General features: G+C 43.3%; 1 protein-coding gene across 1 annotated transcript in view; it reads left to right on the top strand.

Annotated features, from left to right (window-relative positions):
- LOC139576415 (whirlin-like) overlaps positions 1-22,847 on the top strand; it is a 100,964-nt gene that overhangs the window by 38,297 nt on the left and 39,820 nt on the right. Inside the window, exons 2-4 of the mRNA XM_071402528.1 lie at positions 433-645; positions 5,410-5,535; positions 21,947-22,173. Of these exons, the coding sequence (XP_071258629.1) occupies positions 433-645; positions 5,410-5,535; positions 21,947-22,173 (566 nt within the window). The remainder of the gene's footprint in view (positions 1-432; positions 646-5,409; positions 5,536-21,946; positions 22,174-22,847) is intronic.

The following is a 22,847-nucleotide window of genomic DNA, read 5'->3' on the forward strand; positions in this document are numbered from 1 at the left end:
AGCGATTCATCCTGAGAGGACAACAAAACACTGCGTCGATATCACCAAGTAGTCTGAAAACATTGTTGAACCGTGCTGATATAATGGTGGAGCCTTTACGTACGTAATCAAGCTAGGACGATGTGAGGGGTATATCCGGCCGTGACACAAAGTGGAATGTGGAATGAGTGTGTGTGTGTAAGCTACAGAAGATCAACACGTCATGACTGAAGTTAGCAAACAACTCACCCCTGTCCTCTTCTTCCCTCCCCATCTTCTACTACTCACTCTCCTGTGTGTGTGTCATTTGTGTGTCATTTATGGTATGTTTGTTGTATGTTCTCATGTTGTTGTGGTTACTTAGTCTCACATCCCCAAATTAAATTGCCCTTTGGGATGAATAACGTTTTTTTTATCGAATTAAATTGAATCCCCTCCCTCTCCTCTATGCAGGTCCTGAAGGGCTGTAAGAAGCTAGCCATGTCAGTGTGTTCTGTGGGCCGTATCCCTGGCGGTTATATCACCAACCACATCTACACCTGGGTGGACCCTCAGGGCCGCAGTGTCTCCCCTCCCTCCGAACTGGAGAAGCAGGAGCAGCACAGCACCCTGGGACGGCAGGACAGCCAGAGACGTGGACACACACAGGAGAGGGCTGAGAAGACAGTGAGTCTGATATTGGACCGTTGGTTGTCATACCTTTTTGAAATCTCAGCACGGGTCAAACAATTTCTCTATCCATCCACACATTCTGTTGCCGGGGAAGCGGAGCTGCGTTGGTAGAGAATTTTTGGTAGGTCCGTGGTCGGGCTGCTCGGACAGCCATGTAGATTTGCTATTACAAGGAATCAAATGCTAACTACTTGATCTGTGTCTTGACATCTTAAATATACATGATAAAGAATGCCCTTGCCAGCAACCATGCTATACAAATGAGTGTATATAGAGGTGCAGAGGTAACATTAATTCCCACAAAGAAGGCTAGGTGCCCAGCAAAGGAGGAGTCCCGAAGTAAAGACCTGACTCCGCCTAAAGACACGGGCTGCTTCCCAAATGGCACCCTATTCCCTATGTAGTGCCCTATGTTCAAAAGTAGTGCAGTACATAGGGAATAGAGTGCAATTTTAGACGCAGACAAGCAACACATCATACCCTGCCTGGGGCCTGGGCTGAGATATCAATGGTAGTAACGATGTCTCAGCCCCACGTCCAGAGAAGCCATATCACCGTCAACATTAATGACATATAACATCTCAGGCCATTCGAGTCTCATCCAAATGCAGCGAAAAATAAGCAATTTTCTGTAGGATTAAGTCTGCCCCTTGGCTAGCCAAGTATTCCCACGGTTTATTTAGTGAATGTAAATCTGTTTGGATGTGTTTGGCCATCAAAGTTTCCATCTAAATGTGCAGCGCTGTGCAAAACTGTGTATCGTACCCCTGCCCACCCCGCCTGGTCTGTGGAGCTGACGATGCAGTTTCACATCAATATATGAGAGGTGGGCAAGCACTGGAGAAAGGAGAACACAGGCTACATCCCAAATGGCACCCTATTCACTATAAAGGGCACTAATTTGGACTTGGGCTGACGTGAATAGGGTGCCATTTGGGATGTATTCTGGGTGTCTGGATTCTCAGAGGGGAGCTCCACATCGATTTCTCCCTGGCCCATGGAGCTGTCCCATCAGACTACAAAACAAATGCAGTCACCCCCAACCTAAAGAAGCCCGGACTAGATACCTCCATCCTCAACAACTATCGCCCCATCTCCAACCCCTCCCTCTGCAACTGGATCTGGACTTCCTGACGGGCAGCCCCCAGGTGGTGAGGGTAGGCAACAACACATCTGCCACACTGACCATCAACATGTGAGCCCCTCAGGGGTGTGTGGTTGGTCCCCTCTTGAACTCCCTCTTCAACCACGACTGTGTGGCAGCGGGCAACTCCAACACCATCATTAAGTTTGCAGACAACACAATGGTATTTGCCCCCTTTCAGATTTTCTGTACTTTTGCATATTTTTTATACTGAATCAGATCTTTAACCAAAACATAATATTAGATCAAGTGAACCTGAGTCAACACAACAATTACATACTTATTTCATAAACAAAGTTATGCAACACCCAATGCCCCTGTGTGAAAACAGAATTTCCCCCTTACATTCAATAACTGCTTGTGCCACTTTTAGCTGCAATGACTCTAACCAAATGCTTCCTGTAGTCTTTTATCAGTCTCTCACATCGCTGTGGAGACATTTTGGCCCACTCTTGCATGGAGAACTGTTGTAACTTAGCGACATTTGTGGGTTTTCAAGCACAAACTGCTCGTTTCAAGTCCTGCCACAACATCTCAATTGGGATTAGGGATCTGGACCTTGACTAGGCCATTCCAAAACCTTTGAGCTTTTTAGATATTTTCATGTACACTTGATTGTGTGTTTTGGATCATTGTCTTGCTGCATGACCCAGATGCGCTCCAGTTTCAGCTCACAGATGGATGGCCTGACATTCTTCTATGGAATTATCTGATACAGAGCAGAAATCATGGTTCCTTCTATTAACTTCTTAGTGATCCCTTCGCGCACCACTCCCGTTAAATTAAGGCAAGTCGTCCAGGTCCTGAGGCAGCAAAGCATCCCCAAACCATCACTATGTTCGACACTAAAAAATACTTTTCTTAATTTAACCTTTCTTTATCTAGGCAAGTCAGTTAAGAACAAATTCTTATTTAGAATGACGGTATACCGGGGAACAGTGGGTTATCTGCCTTGTTCTCGGGCAGAACGACAGATTTTTACCTTGTCAGCTCGGGGATTTGATCCATCAACCTTTTGGTTACTGTCCCAACACGCTAACCACTAGGTTACCTGCTGCCCCAAAGGTTCTTACTGTGGAATGCAGTGTTTGGTTTTCGCTAGGCATAATGGGAACCATGTCATCCAAAAATATATACTTTTGAATCATCTGTCCATGGAACATTCTTCCAAGAGTTTGATGATCATCCAGGTGCTTCCAGATGCTTTTTGCCAAACTTGAGTTAACTTTTTAGATGACATGGGTCCCATTATGCCTGGCGAAAACCAAACACTGTAAACTCAGGTTCCCTTTATCTAATATTAGGTTTTGGTTGAAGATCTGATAACATTCAGTATCAAAAATATGCAAAAATAAGGGCCTCCCGGGTGGCGCAGTGGTCTAAGGCACTGTATCGCAGTGCTAGCTGTGCCACCAGAGATTCTGGGTTCGAGTCCAGGCGCTGTCGCAGCCGGCCGCGACCGGGAGGGCCATGGGGCGGTGCACAATTGGCCCAGCGTCGTCCGGTTTAGGGAGGGTTCGGCAGGCAGGGATATCCTTGTTTCATCGTGCGCTAGCGACTCCTGTGGCGGGCTGGGCGCAGTGCACGCTCGCCAGGTGTACGGTGTTTCCTCCGACACATTGGTGCGGCTGGCTTCCGGGTTGGATGGGCATTGTGTCAAGAAGCAGTGCAGCTTGGTTGGGTTGTGTTTCGGGGGACGCATGGCTCTCGACCTTCGCCTCTCCCGAGTCCGTACGGGAGTTGCAGCGATGAGACAAGACTGTAACTACTACCAATTGGATACCATGAAATTGGGGTGTGTAAGAAAAATATGCGAAAATCAGAAAGAGTGCAAATATTGTTTCACGGCACTGTACACATCTACCTCAATTACGTCATACCCATGCACATCGACTCGGTACTGGTACCCAGTGTATATAGCCAAGTTATCGTTACTCAATGTGTATTTATTCCTACTATTGTTTATTAGTAAGCATTTCACTGTTAGTCTACACCTTTTTACAAAGCATGCGAAGCATGTGACAAATACAATTTGATTTGAACTACAAACCCACCTCCTGAACAATAACCTATTTGAGCCTCTCCAGTCTGGTTTCCGCCTCATCCACAGTACTGAAATTGCCCTCCTCAAAGTCATCAACGACCTCCTAACCTCTGCTGATAATGGTGCCCTCAACATCCTGATTCTCCTCCACCTGAGTGCCGCCTTTTACGCGGTGAGCCATCAAGTTCTGCTCAGGGTCTGGGTGTTGGAGCACCGCACTCTCATGGCTACAATCACATCGTACCAACCGGACCCACTACATTGCCCTCAATGGCCATACTTCTGACACTGCTGCTGTCACACAGGGTGTCCCCCAGGGCTCTGTGCTGGGCCCCTTACTCTTTTCATCAACATCCTCTCCCATGGTCAGATCCTCTGCCACTTCAACCTCAACTTCCACAGATATGCTGACAACTCCCAGATATACCTCAGCACCAAATCCCTCCTCGACCCACCACTGACCCACATTGAATCCTGCCTCTCTGCAATAAAAACCTGGATGCAACACAACTTCCTCAAGCTAAAGAATTACAAAACTGAACTCTTCCTATTAGGCACCAAAACCACACTCAGCAAAGTTAGCAACCTCACCCTCAAAATTGATGACACCACGCACCAACCTTGGCGTCATCCTGGCCTCCACCCTCTCCTTCGACCACCACATCCGACAGACCGTCAAATCCTTATTCTTCCACATCTGCAATATTTCCAAAGTCAGGTCCTCCCTCTCCCATCCTGCTGCTAAAACCCTCATCCATCACCTACCGTCTCAACTACTGCAACTGACTACTCTGCGGCATCAATGCAAGCTCCCTCCATAAGCTCCAAATGGTTCAGAACTCTGTGGCCCGACTCCTCACCCACACTAAGTCCTGGCAGCACATCATCCCTGTCCTCCGTGAACTCCACTGGCTCCTTGTCTCCCAACGCATTAACTACAAGATCCTCCTTCTGAACAACAAAGCCCTTCACCACCTTATCCCCTTACCTCTCCGACCTTCTTCTCCCCTACCAACCCACACGCTCAATACATTCCACCACAGCAGCCCCCCCCCCCACACACACACACCCTCTCTCCCACCCCCCACACACACACCCTCTCTCCCACACACACTCTCTCTCATACACACATGCAACACCTGCTCGCTCACTCATACACTGACACATCACACTCTTTTCCCTTCTTTAAGCCCCTCCCCATTCTCTTTGTTTAATGTTTTTGTTTATTCCTTCTGTTAGTCTGGTGTTGTCTTGTTATGATCTCTGTTGTTTTGTTTAGTTTCTACAATTGTCAAGTGACTTTGGATCATTGAAAAGCGCTATACTGTATACGTTCCATGTATCATTGTTATTCTTGGTATTATTACATTATAATCACTGATCACTGTCACTTCCAGGAGGTCTGGTGCCATATGTATCAATCAACTTACAATAGGAGTGCTGATCAAGGATTTGCCTTTTAGATCATAATGAATAAGATTACATAGACAGGGAAGACCTGATCCTAGATCTGCACACTTTATGAACACGACCACTGATCCCTGTCCCCTCTGTCTGTGTATCCCTGCAGATCACCCTAAACTTGAACGATGGTCTCTCTCTGGGCCTGATGATCAGAGGAGGGGCAGAGTACGGCCTGGGCATATACATTACTGGAGTGGATCCAGGCTCAGCCGCAGACCACGGTGGACTCAAGGTATTTACAGACCATTACCATACACATCCTATGGCAATTGTTTCACCCCACCACAGTGAATAAAACACGATGCAAGGTTCTGACGCAGGAAAGCAGTGGGGGAAAGAGTCTGCTATGGTCTGTGTTGCTGATTCGAAACATGGCAGCCGCTTTTTACTCGACTAAAGACATCGATTCTATGTACAAAACGCTCTATTTTCAACTTCAGTCTGCTGTGTTTTCAGTTCAGATTTCTGAGGCAGGACTACAGTTGCAAGAAAAAGTATGAACCCAATTAGATCTGATCTTCATCTAAGTCACAACAACAGACAAACACAGTCTGCTTAAACTAATAACACACAGATTATTGTATTTTTCTTGTCTATATTGAATACATCATTTAAACATTCACAGTGTAGGTTGGAAAAAGTATGTGAACCCCTGGGTTAACTTCTTACGGCTGCCGGGATCGAAATGACAACAGCCAGTGAAAGTGCAGGGCGCCAAATTCAAAACAACAGAAATCCCATAATTAAAATTCCTCAAACATACAAGTATTTCACACCATTTTAAAGATACACTTCTTGTTAATCCCACCACAGTGTCCGATTTCAAATAGGCTTTACAGCGAAAGCACCACAAACGATTATGTTAGGTCAGAGCCAAGTCACAGAAAAACACAGCCATTTTTCCAGCCAAAGAGGATTCACAAAAATCAGAAATAGAGATAGAATGAATCACTAACCTTTGATGATCTTCATCAGATGACACTCATAGGACTTCATGTTACACAATACATATTTTTTGTTCGATAAAGTTCATATTTATATCCAAAAATCTCAGTTTATATTGGCGCGTTACGTTCAGTAATGTTTTGCTTCCAAAACATCCGGTGATTTTGCAGAGAGCCACATCAATTTACAGAAATACTCATCATAAATGTTGATGAAAATACAAGTGTTATGCATGGAACTTTAGATAAACTTCTCCTTAATGCAACCGCTGTGTCAGATTTCAAAAAAGCTTTACGGAAAAAGCAAACCATGCAGTAATCTGAGTATGGCGCTCAGAGCCCAAACAAGCCAAAAAGATATCCACCATATTGTGCAGTCAACAAAAGTCAGAAATAACATTATAAATATTCACTTACCTTTGATGATCTTCATCAGAATGCACTCCCATTAATCCCAGTTCCACAATAAATGTTTGTTTTGTTCGATAATGTCCATCATTTATGTCCAAATAGCTCCTTTTGTTAGTGCGTTTGGTAAACAAATCCAAACTCATGAAGCGCGTTCACTAGGAGCAGACGAAAAGTCAAAAAGTTCCGTTACAGTCCGTAAAAACATGTCAAACGAAGTATAGAATCAATCTTTAGGATGTTTTTAACATAAATCTTCAATAATGTTCCAACCGGAGAATTCCTTTGTCTTCAGAAATGCAATGGAACGCAAGCTAACTCTCACATGAATACGCATGGTCAGCGCATGGTCAGCTCATGGCAGAACTGTTAAGATATTTTATCAAGGTTTAAGATAAATGATTAAATAATTCTACCCAGAAACTTAACCATTATGATTAGAGGTTATGTAGGGAAGAGGTTATGTATTAGAGGTTATGTATGGGGAAGAAAGGAATGTATGTGTGTGCCAAAAGAAAGCAAAGAGACTCCTTAACCTATGTTTGAACCGACCCAGCTATAACTCTGTGGAGATAAAATAAGACAGCGAGAGCCCCTCCAGGTTTTCCGTATCTGGGGGAGGACTGGAACTGTCAGCTGAGTGGTAATAAACTGTGGTGAGACTTCAGGGGATAATCCAAATATAGTGTGTAATGTATGTGCGTTAGTTTAAGAGAAGGGATAAAAATAACGGTTTTGTATATGCACGTCAGAGTTCTCTCGAGAATAAAGCTATTGATTAATTTGGAGACTGGTCTTTGTCTATTTTATGCAAATAAGAACCTTACAAATTCTTAGAAACGGACAGAGTGTTTGCTTTGTTATAATTGAATTGGTTAACGAACACATAGGAATTAAATTCCTCTAACAAGACCTTACTCAATACCCTCTCATTCGGCCCCCCTTCACAGTAGAAGCATCAAACAAGAATCTAAAGACTGTTGACATCTAGTGGAAGCCTTAGGAAGTGCAACATGACCAATATCCCACTGTATCTTTAATAGGGAATGAGTTGAAAAACGACCAACCTCAGATTTCCCACTTCCTGGTTTGGATTTTTTCTCTGGTTTTTACCTGCCATATGAGTTCTGGTATACTCACAGACATCATTCAAACAGTTTTAGAAACTTCAGAGTGTTTCTATCCAAATCTACTAATAATATGCATATATTAGCAACTGGGACTGAGTAGCAGGCAGTTTACTCTGGGCACCTTATTCATCCCATAAGAAGGCCATAAGAAGTTAATAACTTCTCTAAAAGCTAATTGGAGTCAGGAGTCAGCTAACCTGGAGTACAAATGTTGAAATGAGATTGAAGATGTTGGTTAGAGCTGCCCTGCTCTATAAAAAACACTCACAAAATGTGAGTTTACTATTCACAAGAAGCATTGCCTGATGTGAACCATGCCTCGAACAAAAGAGATCTCAGAAGACCCAAGATTGAGAATTGTTGCCTTGCATAAAGCTAGAAAGGGTTACAAAAGTATCTCTAAAAGCCTTGAAGTTCATCAGTCCATAAGATAAATTGTCTATAAATGGAGAAAGTTCAGCACTTTTGCTACTCTCCCTAGGAGTGGCCGTCCTGCAAAGATGACTGCTAGAGCACAGCGCAGAATGCTCAATGAGGTTAAGAAGAATCCTAGTGTCAGCTAAAGACTTACAGAAATCTCTGGAAGATGCTAACATCTCTGTTGACGAGTCTACGATACCTAAAACACTAAACCAGAATGGTGTTCATGGGAGGAAACCACGGAAGAAGCCAATGCTGTCCAAAAAAAAGTGAAGTTGCACATCTGAGCATCTGGATGTTCCACAGCGCTACTGACAAAATATTATGTGGACAGATGAAACTAAAGTTGAGTTACTTGGAAGGAACACACAACTCTATGTTTGGAGAAAAAAAGGCACAGCACACCAACATCGAAACCTCATCCCAAATGTAAAGTATGGTGAAGGGAGCATCGTGGTTTGGCCTCAAGGCCTGGACAGCATGCTATCAAATCAAATCAAATGTATTTATATAGCCCTTCTTACATCAGCTGATTTCTCAAAGTGCTGTACAGAAACCCAGCCTAAAACCCCAAACATTAAGCAATGCAGGTGTAGAAGCACGGTGGCTAGGAAAAACTCCCTAGAAAGGCCAAAACCTAGGAAGAAACCTAGAGAGGAACCAGGCTATGAGGGGTGGCCAGTCCTCTTCTGGCTGTGCCGGGTGGAGATTATAACAGAACATGGCCAAGATGTTCAAATGTTCATAAATGACCAGCATGGTCAAATAATAATAATCACAGTAGTTGTCGAGGGTGCAGCAAGTCAGCACCTCAGGAGTAAATGTCAGTTGGCTTTTCATAGCCGATCATTAAGAGTATCTCTACCGCTCCTGCTGTCTCTAGAGAGTTGAAAACAGCAGGTCTGGGACAGGTAGCACATCCGGTGAACAGGTCAGGGTTCCATAGCCGCAGGCAGAACAGTTGAAACTGGAGCAGCAGCACGGCTAGGTGGACTGGGAACAGCAAGGAGTCATCATGCCAGGTAGTCCTGAGGAATGGTCCTAGGGCTCAGGTCCTCCGAGAGAGAGAAAGAAAGAGAGAAAGAGAGAATTAGAGAGAGCATACTTAAATTCACACAGGACACCGGATAAGACAGGAGAAGTACTCCAGATATAACAAACTGACCCTAGCCCCCCGACACATAAACTACTGCAGCATAAATACTGGAGGCTGAGGCAGGAGGGGTCAGGAGACACTGTGGCCCCATCCGATGATACCCCCGGACAGGGCCAAACAGGAAGTATATAACCCCACCCACTTTGCCAAAGCACAGCCCCCACACCACTAGAGTGATATCTTCAACCACCAACTTACCATCCTGAGACAAGGCCGAGTATAGCCCACAAAGATCTCCGCCACGGCACAACCCAAGGGGGGGCGCCAACCCAGACAGGAAGATCACGTCAGTGACTCAACCCACTCAAGTGACGCACCCCTCCTAGGGACGGCATGAAAGAGCACCAGTAAGCCAGTGACTCAGCCCCTGTAATAGGGTTAGAGGCAGAGAATCCCAGTGGAGAGAGGGGAACCGGCCAGGCAGAGACAGCAAGGGCGGTTCGTTGCTCCAGAGCCTTTCCGTTCACCTTCACACTCCTGGGCCAGACTACACTACATCATATGATCCACTGAAGAGATGAGTCTTCAATAAAGACTTAAAAGTTGAGACCGAGTCTGCGTCTCTCACATGGGTAGGCAGACCATTCCATAAAAATTGAGCTCTATAGGAGAAAGCCCTGCCTCCAGCTGTTTGCTTAGTTATTCTAGGGACAATTAGGCCTGCGTCTTGTGACCGTAGCGTACGTGTAGGTATGTACGGCAGGACCAAATCGGAAAGATAGGTAGGAGCAAGCCCATGTAATGCTTTGTAGGTTAGCAGTAAAACCTTGAAATCAGCCCTTGCCTTAACAGGAAGCCAGTGTAGGGAGGCTAGCACTGGAGTAATATGATCAAATTTGTTGGTTCTAGTCAGGATTCTAGCAGCCGTATTTAGCACAAACTGAAGTTTATTTAGTGCTTTATCCAGGTAGCCGGAAAGTAGAGCATTGCAGTAGTCTAACCTAGAAGTAACAAAAGCATGGATGAATTTTTCTGCATAATTTTTGGACAGAAAGTTTCTGATTTTTGCAATGTTACGTAGATGGAAAAAAGCTGTCCTTGAAATAGTCTTGATATGTTCGTCAAAGGAGAGATCAGGGTCCAGAGTAACGCCGAGGTCCTTCACAGTTTTATTTGAGACAACTGTACAACCATCAAGATTAATTGTCAGATTCAACAGAAGATCTCTTTGTTTCTTGGGACCTAGAACAAGCATCTCTGTTTTGTCCGAGTTTAAAAGTAGAAGTTTGCAGCCATCCACTTCCTTATGTCTGAAACACAGGCTTCTAGCGAGGACAATTTTGGGGCTTCACCATGTTTCATTGAAATGTACAGCTGTGTGTCATCCGATAGCAGTGAAAGTTAACATTATGTTTTCGAATGACATCCCCAATAGGTAAAATATATAGTTAAAACAATAGTCGTCCTAAAACCGAACCTTGAGGAACACCGAAATATACAGTTGATTTGTCAGAGGACAAACCATTCACAGAGACAAACTGATATCTTTCCGACAGATAAGATCTAAACCAGGCCAGAACTTGTCCGTGTAAACCAATTTGGGTTTCCAATCTCTCCAAAAGAATGTGGTGATCGATGGTATCAAAAGCAGCACTAAGGTCTAGGAGCACGAGGACATATGCAGAGCCTCGGTCTGACGCCATTAAAAGGTCATTTACCACCTTCACAAGTGCAGTCTCAGTGCTATGATGGGGTCTAAAACCAGACTGAAGCATTTTGTATACATTGTTTGTCTTCAGGAAGGCAGTGAGTTGCTGCGCAACAGCTTTTTAAAAAGAAAAATTGAGAGGAATGGAAGATTCGATATAGGCCAATAGTTTTTTATATTTTCTGGGTCAAGGTTTGGCTTTTTCAAGAGAGGCTTTATTACTGCCACTTTTAGTGAGTTTGGTACACATCCGGTGGATAGAGAGCCGTTTATTATGTTCAACATAGGAGGGCCAAGTACAGGAAGCAGCTCTTTCAGTAGTTTAGTTGGAATAGGGTCCAGTATGCAGCTTGAAGGTTTAGAGGCCATGATTATTTTCATCATTGTGTCAAGAGATACAGTACTAAAACACTTGAGTGTCTCTCTTGATCCTAGGTCCTGGCAGAGTTGTGCAGAATCAGGACAACTGAGCTTTGGAGGAATACGCAGATTTAAAGAGGAGTCCGTAATTTGCTTTCTAATGATCATGATCTTTTCCTGAAAGAAGTTCATGAATTTATTACTGCTGAAGTGAAAGCCATCCTCACTTGGGGAATGCTGCTTTTTAGTTAGCTTTGCGACAGTATCAAAAAGAAGTTTCGGATTGTTATTATTTTCCTCAATTAAGTTGGAAAAATAGGATGATCGAGCAGCAGTGAGGGCTCTTCGATACTGCACAGTACTGTCTTTCCAAGCTAGTCGGAAGACTTCCAGTTTGGTGTGGCGCCATTTCCGTTCCAATTTTCTGGAAGCTTGCTTCAGAGCTCGGGTATTTTCTGTATACCAAGGAGCTAGTTTTTTATGACAAATGTTTTTCGTTTTTAGGGGTGCAACTGCATCTAGGGTATTGCGCAAGGTTAAATTGAGTTCCTCAGTTAGGTGGTTAACTGATTTTTGTCCTCTGACGTCCTTGGGTAGGCAGAGGGAGTCTGGAAGGGCATCAAGGAATCTTTCTGTTGTCTGAGAATTTATAGCACGACTTTTGATGCTCCTTGGTTGGGGTCTGAGCAGATTATTTGTTGCGATTGCAAATGTCATAAAATGGTGGTCCGATAGTCCAGGATTATGAGGAAAAACATTAAGATCCACAACATTTATTCCATGGGACAAAACTAGGTCCAGAGTATGACTGTGACAGTGAGTAGGTCCAGAGACATGTTGGACAAAACCCACTGAGTCGATGATGGCTCCGAAAGCATTTTGGAGTGTGTCTGTGGACTTTTCCATGTGAATATTAAAATCACCAAAAATTTGAATATGATCTGCTATGACTACAAGGTCCGATAGGAATTCAGGGAACTCAGTGAGGAACGCTGTATATGGCCCAGGAGGCCTGTAAACAGTAGCTATTAAAAGGGATTGAGTAGGCTGCATAGATTTCATGACTAGAACCTCAAAAGACGAAAACGTTTTTTTTTTTTTTGTAAATTGAAATTTGCTATCGTAAATGATAGCAACACCTCCACCTTTGCGGGATGCACGGGAGATATGGTCACTAGTGTAACTAGGAGGTGAGGCCTCATTTAACACAGTAAATTCATCAGGCTTAAGCCATGTTTCAGTCAGGCCAATCACATCAAGATTATGATCAGTGATTAGTTCATTGACTATAACTGCCTTTGAAGTGAGTGATCTCACATTAAGTAGCCCTATTTTGAGATGTGAGGTATCACGATCTCTTTCAAAAATGGCAGGAATGGAGGAGGTCTTTATCCTAGTGAGATTGCGAAGGCGAACACCGCCATGTTTAGTTTTGCCCAACCTAGGTTGAGGCACAGACACGGCCTTAAGGGGGATAGCTGAGCTGATTACACTGACTGTGCTAGTGGCAGACTCCACTAAGCTGGCAGGCTGGCTAACAGCCTGCTGCCTGGCCTGCACCCTATTTCATTGTGGAGCTAGAGGAGTTAGAGCCCTGTCTATGTTGGTAGATAAGATGAGAGCACCCCTCCAGCTAGGATGGAGTCCGTCACTCCTCAGCAGGCCAGGCTTGGTCCTGTTTGTGGGTGAGTCCCAGAAAGAGGGCCAATTATCTACAAATTCTATCTTTTGGGAGAGGCAGAAAACAGTTTTCAACCAGCGATTGAGTTGTGAGACTGCTGTAGAGCTCATCACTCCCCCTAACTGGGAGGGGGCCAGAGACAATTACTCGATGCCGACACATCTTTCTAGCTGATTTACACGCTGAAGCTATGTTGTACTTGGTGACCTCTGACTGTTTCATCCTAACATCGTTGGAAAAATGATTTCCCAAGTTTATCAAGACATTTTGCAGGAGAATGTAAGGCTATCTGTTCGCCAATTGAAGCTCAACAGAAGTTGGGTGATGCAACAGGACAACGACCCAACACACAGAAGGAAATCAACTACAGAATGGCTTCAACAGAAGAAAATACGCCTTCTGGAGTGGCCCAGTCAGAGTCCTGACCTCAACCCGATTGAGATGCTGTGGCATGACATCAAGAGAGCGGTTCACACCAGACATCCCAATAATATTGCTGAACTGAAACAGTTTTGTAAAGAGGAATGGTCCAATATTCCTCCTGACCTCTGTGCAGGTCTGATCTGGTCTCAACTACAGAAAATGTTTGGTTGGGGTTATTGCTGCCAAAGGAGGGTCAACCAGTTATTCAATCCAAGGGTTCACATACTTTTCGCACCCTGCACTGTGAATGTTTACACGGTGTGTTAAATAAAGACATGAAAACGTGAAATTGTTTGTGTGTTATTAGTTTAAGCACACTGTGTTTGTCTATTGTTTGACATTTTATGACCAATTTATATAGAAATCCAGGTAATTCCAAAGGGTTCACATACTTTTTCTTGCCACTGTATAGATCAGTGTGCCTGTAAACAGTATGACTGAATCATGGCAATATAGCATGGCTGGGCTTGGGAAGATATCTGGCATACATCTGTCTCTGTTTCTCACTGAATCGCCTCTGTCAGCCCAGTTCAAACATGTCATCTCCCTCTTTGGAAAAATCTTCTTCCATAAAGAGGACTATAAAAAACTCAGAAAGCCACACTAAATCCAAGCCTGGACTCTTGATTAAATAACAGGCGCTTGACATTTTGGCAGCATTTCTTTGACAGAAAGCACTGTGCTGCCTTGTGTTTTCTAGCTGACTGTGGCAGGGGGAGGCGGGGATAGAGGCCAGGCACGCTATCAGCTGAGTGTTAGGGCTCTGCGGACAACCATATAAATAGCATAACTAGAATGGGAATAACAATCTCTAACTATGGCAATTTGACTAGTAAACTCATGCCAGCACTCAAAATGGCCACCAATCCACCCATTAACGGAGACCTGTTCTACTCATTCTAGTTCTGTGGGGCCGATGGTACTCTAGCCACTGGGATGACAACCTGCATGGACTAAAGGTTTTCCAGAAGTCCTGGTTGGAAGATTCCCTGGTTATTCCCTCCTGATTCCCGGAATCTTCCAACTGGGATTTCTGGAGAACCTGTTAATTTTGGAAAAGTTACAGGTTATTTTTCTTTCTCTATTCTACTACAAGCCTCTCAGATATATATATATTTTTAATGTTCTGCCTCAGTGTTGTTAATTGCACTCCACAGTGTATTCAGGGGTCCATAAGAACTACACTGTTTTCCAGTGTAATGCTCTGTCGGTGTTATGTTGTGGGTCTACATCCATGGCAGTCTGGCAGAGTGAGTGATATTGCCATTAGAGGAGGAGCAGTAGGAAAGTAAAGAGGCTGTCTGTTCTCCTCAGGAGGCCGTCTCTGTCTGTCTCACCTACCCACATTTACCTCCCCTCCCTCTCTCATTCTCTCTATTCTCCTTTCTCTCTCTTTGTCTCATATGTCCTCTTTCTTCCCCTCTACCTCTTTCTTACCTCAGCCTGTTAAACACTGACTTGAGGCCTGCCTGTCTGCTACCTCTGGCAGATCAATGGGAAACAGCTAGATATCAAACTATTGTAGTTTGCACCTGCATCACAGGTGTAGTTTGCACCTGCATCACCACCAGGTGTATACATGATTAATTACCACAAAGGCTGTATGTGATTGCAGGCATTATTGTGGCGGTGTTAATGTTCTATAACATGTTGTTTATAAATGGATGAAGTTATATATAGCCCTGTGAATTATGGAGTAAAAAAAATATGTTTGAGAACAGGGACTTTCAATGTTAGCCTGGTCAAGCAGTGACACAGAATGGGAGCTATCAAGATCAGGCTGATTTCATGAGGCTAATTCAATGTTGCTCTTTGGATTCAAGGCCTTTTCCGAAGTTATTTTACAGAAGTTAGGAGAAACAAAATGCCTCCTCTTCTTTTCTCTCCTCTGACAGTGGATAAACTAAACTCCTCTAAATGCATCTTATTAGTCATCCTGTCACTGAGGAGCAAAAAAACACCGTCCGTCAGCCAGGTGTCAGCCCCATAACGAGGGCCTCTATCAAGCCAGTCTGGATACAGCTGTTGTCTAACAGGCGGTGTGACAGATGATCGTGTGCCTGTCCCATCTGTGTGCACTGACGTGGGCTTTAATTAGTGTCACTCCCCCAGGGGATCGGACGCTGTCTTATCCAGCCTACAGCCCTGCCTTTTCTTTTAACAGGCCAGCCCACTGGCACACTATACTTTCCCCCCTACTTTTTGAACAGAGCCCTATGGGGATAGGGTGCCACTTGGAACCATTATTTATTTAAGACGAAAAATGAAGGCAAGGAACGTTGAACAAGCCCTGTGCCATTTCAAATGTATCTGTTCCTATTGGAATTTGTGCGTGTTTAGCGCGCCACCATTACGTAACAGATTGTTTTTTTATTTTGTTTTCCCCCCAAATCTTTTCAATTGTTTTTCTTAATTTTTTTGAAAATCTTTTGGGAATAGTAATTGGTGACATATTTTATCTCAAAACTAAACTTACAAATCTCTTATTCCCTAAATGGGGACAGTAAAAAAAAATTAAAAAAATGTCAGGGCCTGTTGTTTCTCAGGCTGTGTAGTTGTTTCTGACACCTTTATCAGCATCCCACAGTTCTTACCTTTCTAACAGTACTTTACTTAGCATGGGTTTGTAGGATGTATAGTTTTGAAACCGAAATGTACTTTATGTGGGTAGTATACAATATTATGCGTTGTTTAGAAAATGCCACCAGGGGGGGTCAGAGTTTAACAGGTTAACCTATTTAGACACTTTATGTTGGTGTTTCTGTTATTTTGGCGGTAACCTATATGTACACATGCATATACTCATACAGTACATATAAAAACCAAACATAAAAATATAGCCTATAATAGTAGCCAAATATCTTAAAGTGTTATATCCTAGATCATCTTCTGGGTGTACGTGATAGCCTCGGACAAGGTGGTTAGTGTCTCAACACTAACTCCATTAATTTTGGCAGGCATTGAACATTAATACCCAAACTTTACACAATACAATATTCAGTTCAAACCAACTTTTGAGAATGCTTTTTTCCCCACAGCTGTTGAAGCTGCTAAGATTATTAGCTTTTCTTGAAAAGACATGTAGAATTTTTGATTGTAACCAAAGAGCATGAGAACGGGGCAAAAATGGAAGAATCTTAATGAGAATTTTTCTTAAGACATCAACAAACTTATTTCCAAAGAGCTTCAACAGTTAATCAGTGCCAAAACATATGCATGTAGTTTCTTATTAGAGAACAACCCCAGTTCTATGAACCAAGCACAAATTTTATCTCGCAACCCCATTTTCAAATCAGGTTGTGACCCCTAGTTTGGGAAATCCTGGTGTACGCAATTCAAATAGAAGTGTTCAACCTTCGCATACAGCTTGAAATCACAATAAAACATTGACAAGGGCCTGTAGCTGGAACATTTCACAGGGTGCCATTTGGGACATAGCCTCTGCCACTTCTCATCCACAGATAGGTGCCAGTGTCTTGTCTCTTTGGCTGGCAACCCTCTGAAAAACAACATTTAGTGTGTTTGGGAGAGATTGTCCATTTGCTGTACCGTGTCAGTAATAGCCCCTCTCTCTCAGGCCACCTGGAGAAAAACGATCAAGTCAGACAACTGTCTCTGCCACCCAAAATAGGAAATTGCCCTTAGCCTCTCTTCCTTCGTTTTTTTTTCTCTCTCTCTACCCCCCCTTCTCTCTCTCTCTGAGAAAGGACAAGAACATTGTGTATGGACAATTGCTCCTCTCAGTCTCGTCTGACTCATAACCATTTTATTTCACGCTTCATCTCGGATGATCAATGAAACGACAGTTGGAAATGACGGTTCGATCTATCGACTTTGAGCAGCTGAGTTACAGTACGCTGGAGGGGTCCCATACTGCCACAGAGTAAGCATTACAGAGGCAGGGGGCTGAGGGACATGGACTTTGAAGTGGGTCCCAAATGGTACCCTATTCCCTTTATAGTGCACTACTGTTGACCAGAGCCCTATAGTAAAACTCTCCCATTCAGTGGCTGCACCTCAGATGCCCTGGCTGGGCGATGTAAATCAGACCCTCTCACCCTCCCTCCATCTCTTTCCCTCCCTCCTCTTCAATGAATTATGGAGGTTCACTCAAGCTGATTCTTCCACTGCATATACTGTAAATGCATTAGTGTTAGGAGGGAGGGAGGGAGAGGAGAAGTCAATAACTAATTTCTTCCTTTACTTCCTCTTGTGGAAAGAGAATTGGCCATTTGAAGAGGTCCAGTAATGCCACTATACCTCAGCTTCTCCTGTGTTTCTCAGATTTTCTGTTGTCTTTTATTTCACACTAGCCTAACTTATTATTTTTTAAGGTGTGGGGCAGTCCTTTCTTTTTTATGTTTAATGGATAGGATATAGATTATGAGGCAGGAGGAGAGAGCTAGACCACCACCTTTATGGTGGAAGACTAGTATAAGACTTGAGAAATGGAAAAACAACATTGATACACTTCAGTCTATATAGAAGTTATTTCATTGTGAATTATATTTCTAATTGATACTAATCATGTTACATATTGATAGCAAAGACGCCTTTTGTATCCCCCTGTTGATCATGTTTTCCTTACTAAGGGACAGATAGAAATGGAAATAAATGGTTACCTGGAGGAAAATGGGGGAGGGTCATGTTTTTTCAATTTCAGTCAAGGGGAGGGTCATGTAATTTTGCCTTCAGAACAGCCTCAATTCATCGGGGCATGGACTCTACAAGGTGTCGAAAGCCTTCCACAAGGATGCTGGCCCATGTTGGTTCCAATGCTTCCCACAGTTGTGTCAAGTTGGCTGGATGTCCTTTGGGTGGTGGACTATTCTTGATACACATGGGGAAATTGTTGCGCGTGACACAAACCAGTGTGCCTGGCACCTACTACCATACCTCATTCAAAGGCACTTAAATATTTTGTCTTGCCCATTCCCCCTCTGAATGGCACACATACAAAAGCCATGTCTCAATTGTCTCAAAAATCCTTCTTTAACCTGTCTCCTCCCCTTCAACTACACTGATGGAAGTGGATTTAACAAGTGACATCAATGAGGGTTCATAGCTTTCACCTGGATTTACCTGATCAGCCTATGCCAAAACTAGGCTGCATTTTGAGGGCTCCCGAGTGGCGCAGCAGTCTAAGGCAGTGCTAGAGGTGTCACTACTGACCATGGTTCGATCCTTGGCTGTATCACAACTGTTTGTGATTGGGTTAGGGGAGGGTTTGGCCAGGGTAGGCCTTCATTGTAAAATAAGAATTTGTTCTTTACTGACTTGCCTAGTGTAAGAAATTGTAATGGATACTGGTAACTTGTTTTAACCACTTCTCAACACAAGCTATACTTGACACAACATGCACCCATCCCCACTATACCCCCACTACTTTGTCAGACCCACACACACACTCCCCTCCCCCATGAATAGGGCCCTGTGAAAACAAACGCACATGCAGGATGCTTTTGGATGAGACTAAGACAAAGAACTGTGTGAAGAGCCAATGGAATGTCGACATCAGGCCCGGACAGGACTACCCAAGACCCAGATCGACCAATCGGAAGGCCAGACTACAAGATCAACCTACTTTGCTTGTTGCCTATATAATCTGTATGAACTGTTTAGAGCGCTCCCTCTTCCGACGATTCCATACGAGTCAGACAGAAGGAGCCGTGCTGCACGATTTGCCAGATATCTTCACACTGAATAAACTGTCTTACTAAATACTGTTCCACCCTGTCCAGCCTATTGACTTGGTCTCATTTCTCTAATAACGAATCATCAACACTAGTTAAATAAATGTTAATTAACACAGTAATGGATATTCCAACCCTGCGGCTGGCCTGCTCTGCTGTTTCTAATCGAACACGTTTTTGTATGCTGCTTAACCAATGGCTGTGCTGCGTGGGGCTATGGTGGCAGTTCATGAGATGATTTAAAGGTTTGGGCCGGGTAACTAGCTAGCAAACGTAGTTAAACACAATATTACAAAATACAATATCATAATGTAATGTACCTAGTTAGCTGTAAAATCGCCAAGAGCAAACTGCACTATCAATTTAGGAGTCTACAAACTCACCATATTCAACTTGCAGACAACATGTGCTTTAACAGAGTGGATTCTGACATTCGCAACGGCAGAAATACTGTAGTTTTGAGGAGAGGTGAAACGTTGCACATGCTATGGAAATGGACCGCATGGTGCATCTTGGTCGATTCAGGGACAAGGAGCGCTGTCCTTCAAGGAGTGAATGAGAGTCTATTGGGGGCTAGCTAAAAAACACAACATCCGCAGAATTTCGTCAACAAAAAGTACAACATTACTAATATTTCTGTGTTGAAATCGTGACAAGGTACTTTCGAGGAAAAAAATATACACTGACTTTGAGAATGGATTGCGTGATGATTAGCTTAGCAACCGCGTTACGCAGCATGACAACGTGAACGCGACTGGTTGACAGTGAAGGTGGGACGTTGTACGTTACTTTGTTAATTGTATTCCTATCTCCTTTCCATAATATCTCTAGCAAATGCAACATGCAATGCGCACTAGATTTAAGAGGCAGACAAATAGGAAAATGTGCTAGACCCTCTGTTAAACTACACATTTCTCGAGGTAGGAATATCGAAAAAAATATGATCATTGGCTCATTAGAGAAAATAAACCCCCCCGAGTTATGACATCGGCCAATATTGAAATCAGACATGTATGATATATTTTTTCCGCGGTCTAAACCTCGTATTCCAATCAACTTCTAGTGTACAGTAGTGAGAGCGACTATCACGGTGCTACGTAACACCGGCGGGATTTCTGCCTGCTTGAACGTCAATAACTCATGTACACATGAAAACATGAAATTATCCAAGGAATCGATAGAACGGGAAAGGTAGGCCTAGCTTTTGAAAGTACCATGCTCAGAATCCTAATGACAACTCAGGTTATTATTATTTGCAAACTGGGACAGTTTTCTTACAAAGAAGACACACTGATTTGGCATTGGATAAATAATGATAAGATGAACACATAGGCCTATCTCTCTGTCCATTAGTCTGTAATTTCGGTAATTTTTGTGGTATTAAAAAAATATTCTGCTAATATGTAAAATGACGTAGGATTGCATGAAATGTTTATAAATGGCAATCATGCAATGCTTTAACTATAAAGGAGATATTTCCATCCCTACTCTTGTCCACGGTTGTTTGCGAACCCACAACCTTCTGGCCAGCAGCTCTGAGCGCTATTCAAATTCCTAATTTGCTATGTAATGCTGACAGGATGAAGAACAGTTTTTAAAACTGCATATCTAAGTCTCTGGTCTGTCCAATAAGTGAGGGTAGACATGTTCTCTGCTATCCACTTTGTTTTAATTATTATTATTTTCACGCGTTCAGGGAGGGTTTAGGTAAAATATATTTTGCTGAAGGAAGGGCCATTCATTTTAATTTCAGAGAGGTCCAATTTTCTCCCTGTATAACGTTCACTCCCTAATAACTATTAAGCTCAAATCAAAGCTAAACTGCTTCTCATAAATATTGAACAGGAAGAATATGGAAGGGCATAAAACAAAGAGGATTATTGATTGTAAATCACAATGTCAAGTGTTTTGTTTGTGCTTTTGAAGAATGAATAGGCTGGGAGATAATAAGCTTTGGTTGTTATGGTCTGCTAGAACATGGTTTTATGAATGATGTTCCTTCCATAGATTTGGCCTCTCATCAGTTCAATCAGCTACAGTAGATATAACGGGATTTGATGTCATTTTATCTGCAGCCAATGACCTTGAGCCTTCTTGGATGGGCACTTCTAATGTAAATCTATGGCAGCACCCAAGGGGCTTGAATTTTTGAGCTTTCTCTGTTTTTTACATTGTTTGAAAACGGATATTTGACACGTATTAATGCCAAAATAACATGCAAAACACACTTTTTTTTAGCTAAACAGGTGTGGCTCAAAAGAGGTGGGGCTCTGCCTGTGATCCCTTATTGATGTCACTTGTTAAATCCACTTCAATCAGTGTAGATGAAGGGGAGGAGATGGGTTAAATAAGGATTTTTAAGCCTCATGACAATTTAGACATGGATTGTGTATGTGTTCCATTCAGAGGGTAAATGGGCAACACAAAAGATTTAAGTGCCTTTGAACGGGTTATGGTATTAGGTGTCAGGCACACCGGTTTGTGTCAAGAACTGCAATGCTGCTGGGTTGTTTCGTGCTGGGTAGTTTCCCGTGTGTATCAAGAATTGTCCACCACCCAAAGGACTTTCAGCCATTTTAACACAACTGTGGGAAGGATTTCAGTCAATATGTGGATCTTTGTGGAACGCTTTCGACACATGGTAGAGTCCATGCCCCGACAAATTGAGGCTATTCTGAGGGCAAAAGGGAAGGGGCAACTCAATATTAGGAAGGTGCACCTAATGTTTGATATGCTCAGTGTATATCTACAAGTATAACCTCTCTTCTCTGTGGGTTCAGGTGGGCGACCAGCTGCTGGAGGTGAATGGGCGGAGCTTCGTGGCCATCCCCCATGATGAGGCGGTGAGGATCCTGAAGACGTGTCGCCACCTGCTGGTTAGGGTGAGAGACGTTGGCCGCCTGCCTCATGCCCGGACCGTGGTGGACCAGACCAAATGGATCAGCAGCCCTAGCCCCCCGAGCCCACCGCCCATAGCAGAGAGCACCGCCAGCCCAGCTACTACACGGTGATTTAGCACAAACAGGCACAACATTGTCAAAAGGGCAATCTCTTTGTGAATTCTATGTGTGTATCCCAAATGGCACCCTATTCCCTATAGAGTACTCTACTTTTGACCAGAACCCTATGGGCCATTTGAGATGCTTCCTATGGGAGTTCTATGACATTTTTGTTTTCAGCGAAAAAGTCATGTTATAGGTCACAGTTCTAACCGCAACTAGTGAGTGTAAGCTCTTTTCTCTGTTTATTTTAAGTTCCCTTTAAACCAAACGTTCTTGGAATGTACAATGTACAGTGGCTCCAACATTCTCTGAAGAGGGATGTAGTATGTTTAATGCTTCGAACATTGAATGATATTTGCATTCAGTCAGTCATTTCTTATTTGAGCAGAAAGAATGTCTTAGGGCATTGATGGAAAAATACTTTGTCTGCATGGCACCCTATTCCGTATTTAGTGCACTACTAGTACACTATATAAGGATTAGGATGCCATTTGGGACGCAGTCATTCTGTTGGGTGAAATCAATTATATTCAATCAGTTGACATTAAGATTAGCAACATAATTTAATATTTTTTTTCTTTATAAGACAGCCCCCATTGAAGCATTTCGTCGAAATATCACGTAGCAAGGTAACAGAATGAAATTACCATTCAGTCTCTGACCAATGTAATTCTTTATC

This window comes from Salvelinus alpinus, chromosome 5 (genome assembly GCF_045679555.1).
Source record: "Salvelinus alpinus chromosome 5, SLU_Salpinus.1, whole genome shotgun sequence".
NCBI lineage: Eukaryota > Metazoa > Chordata > Actinopteri > Salmoniformes > Salmonidae > Salvelinus > Salvelinus alpinus.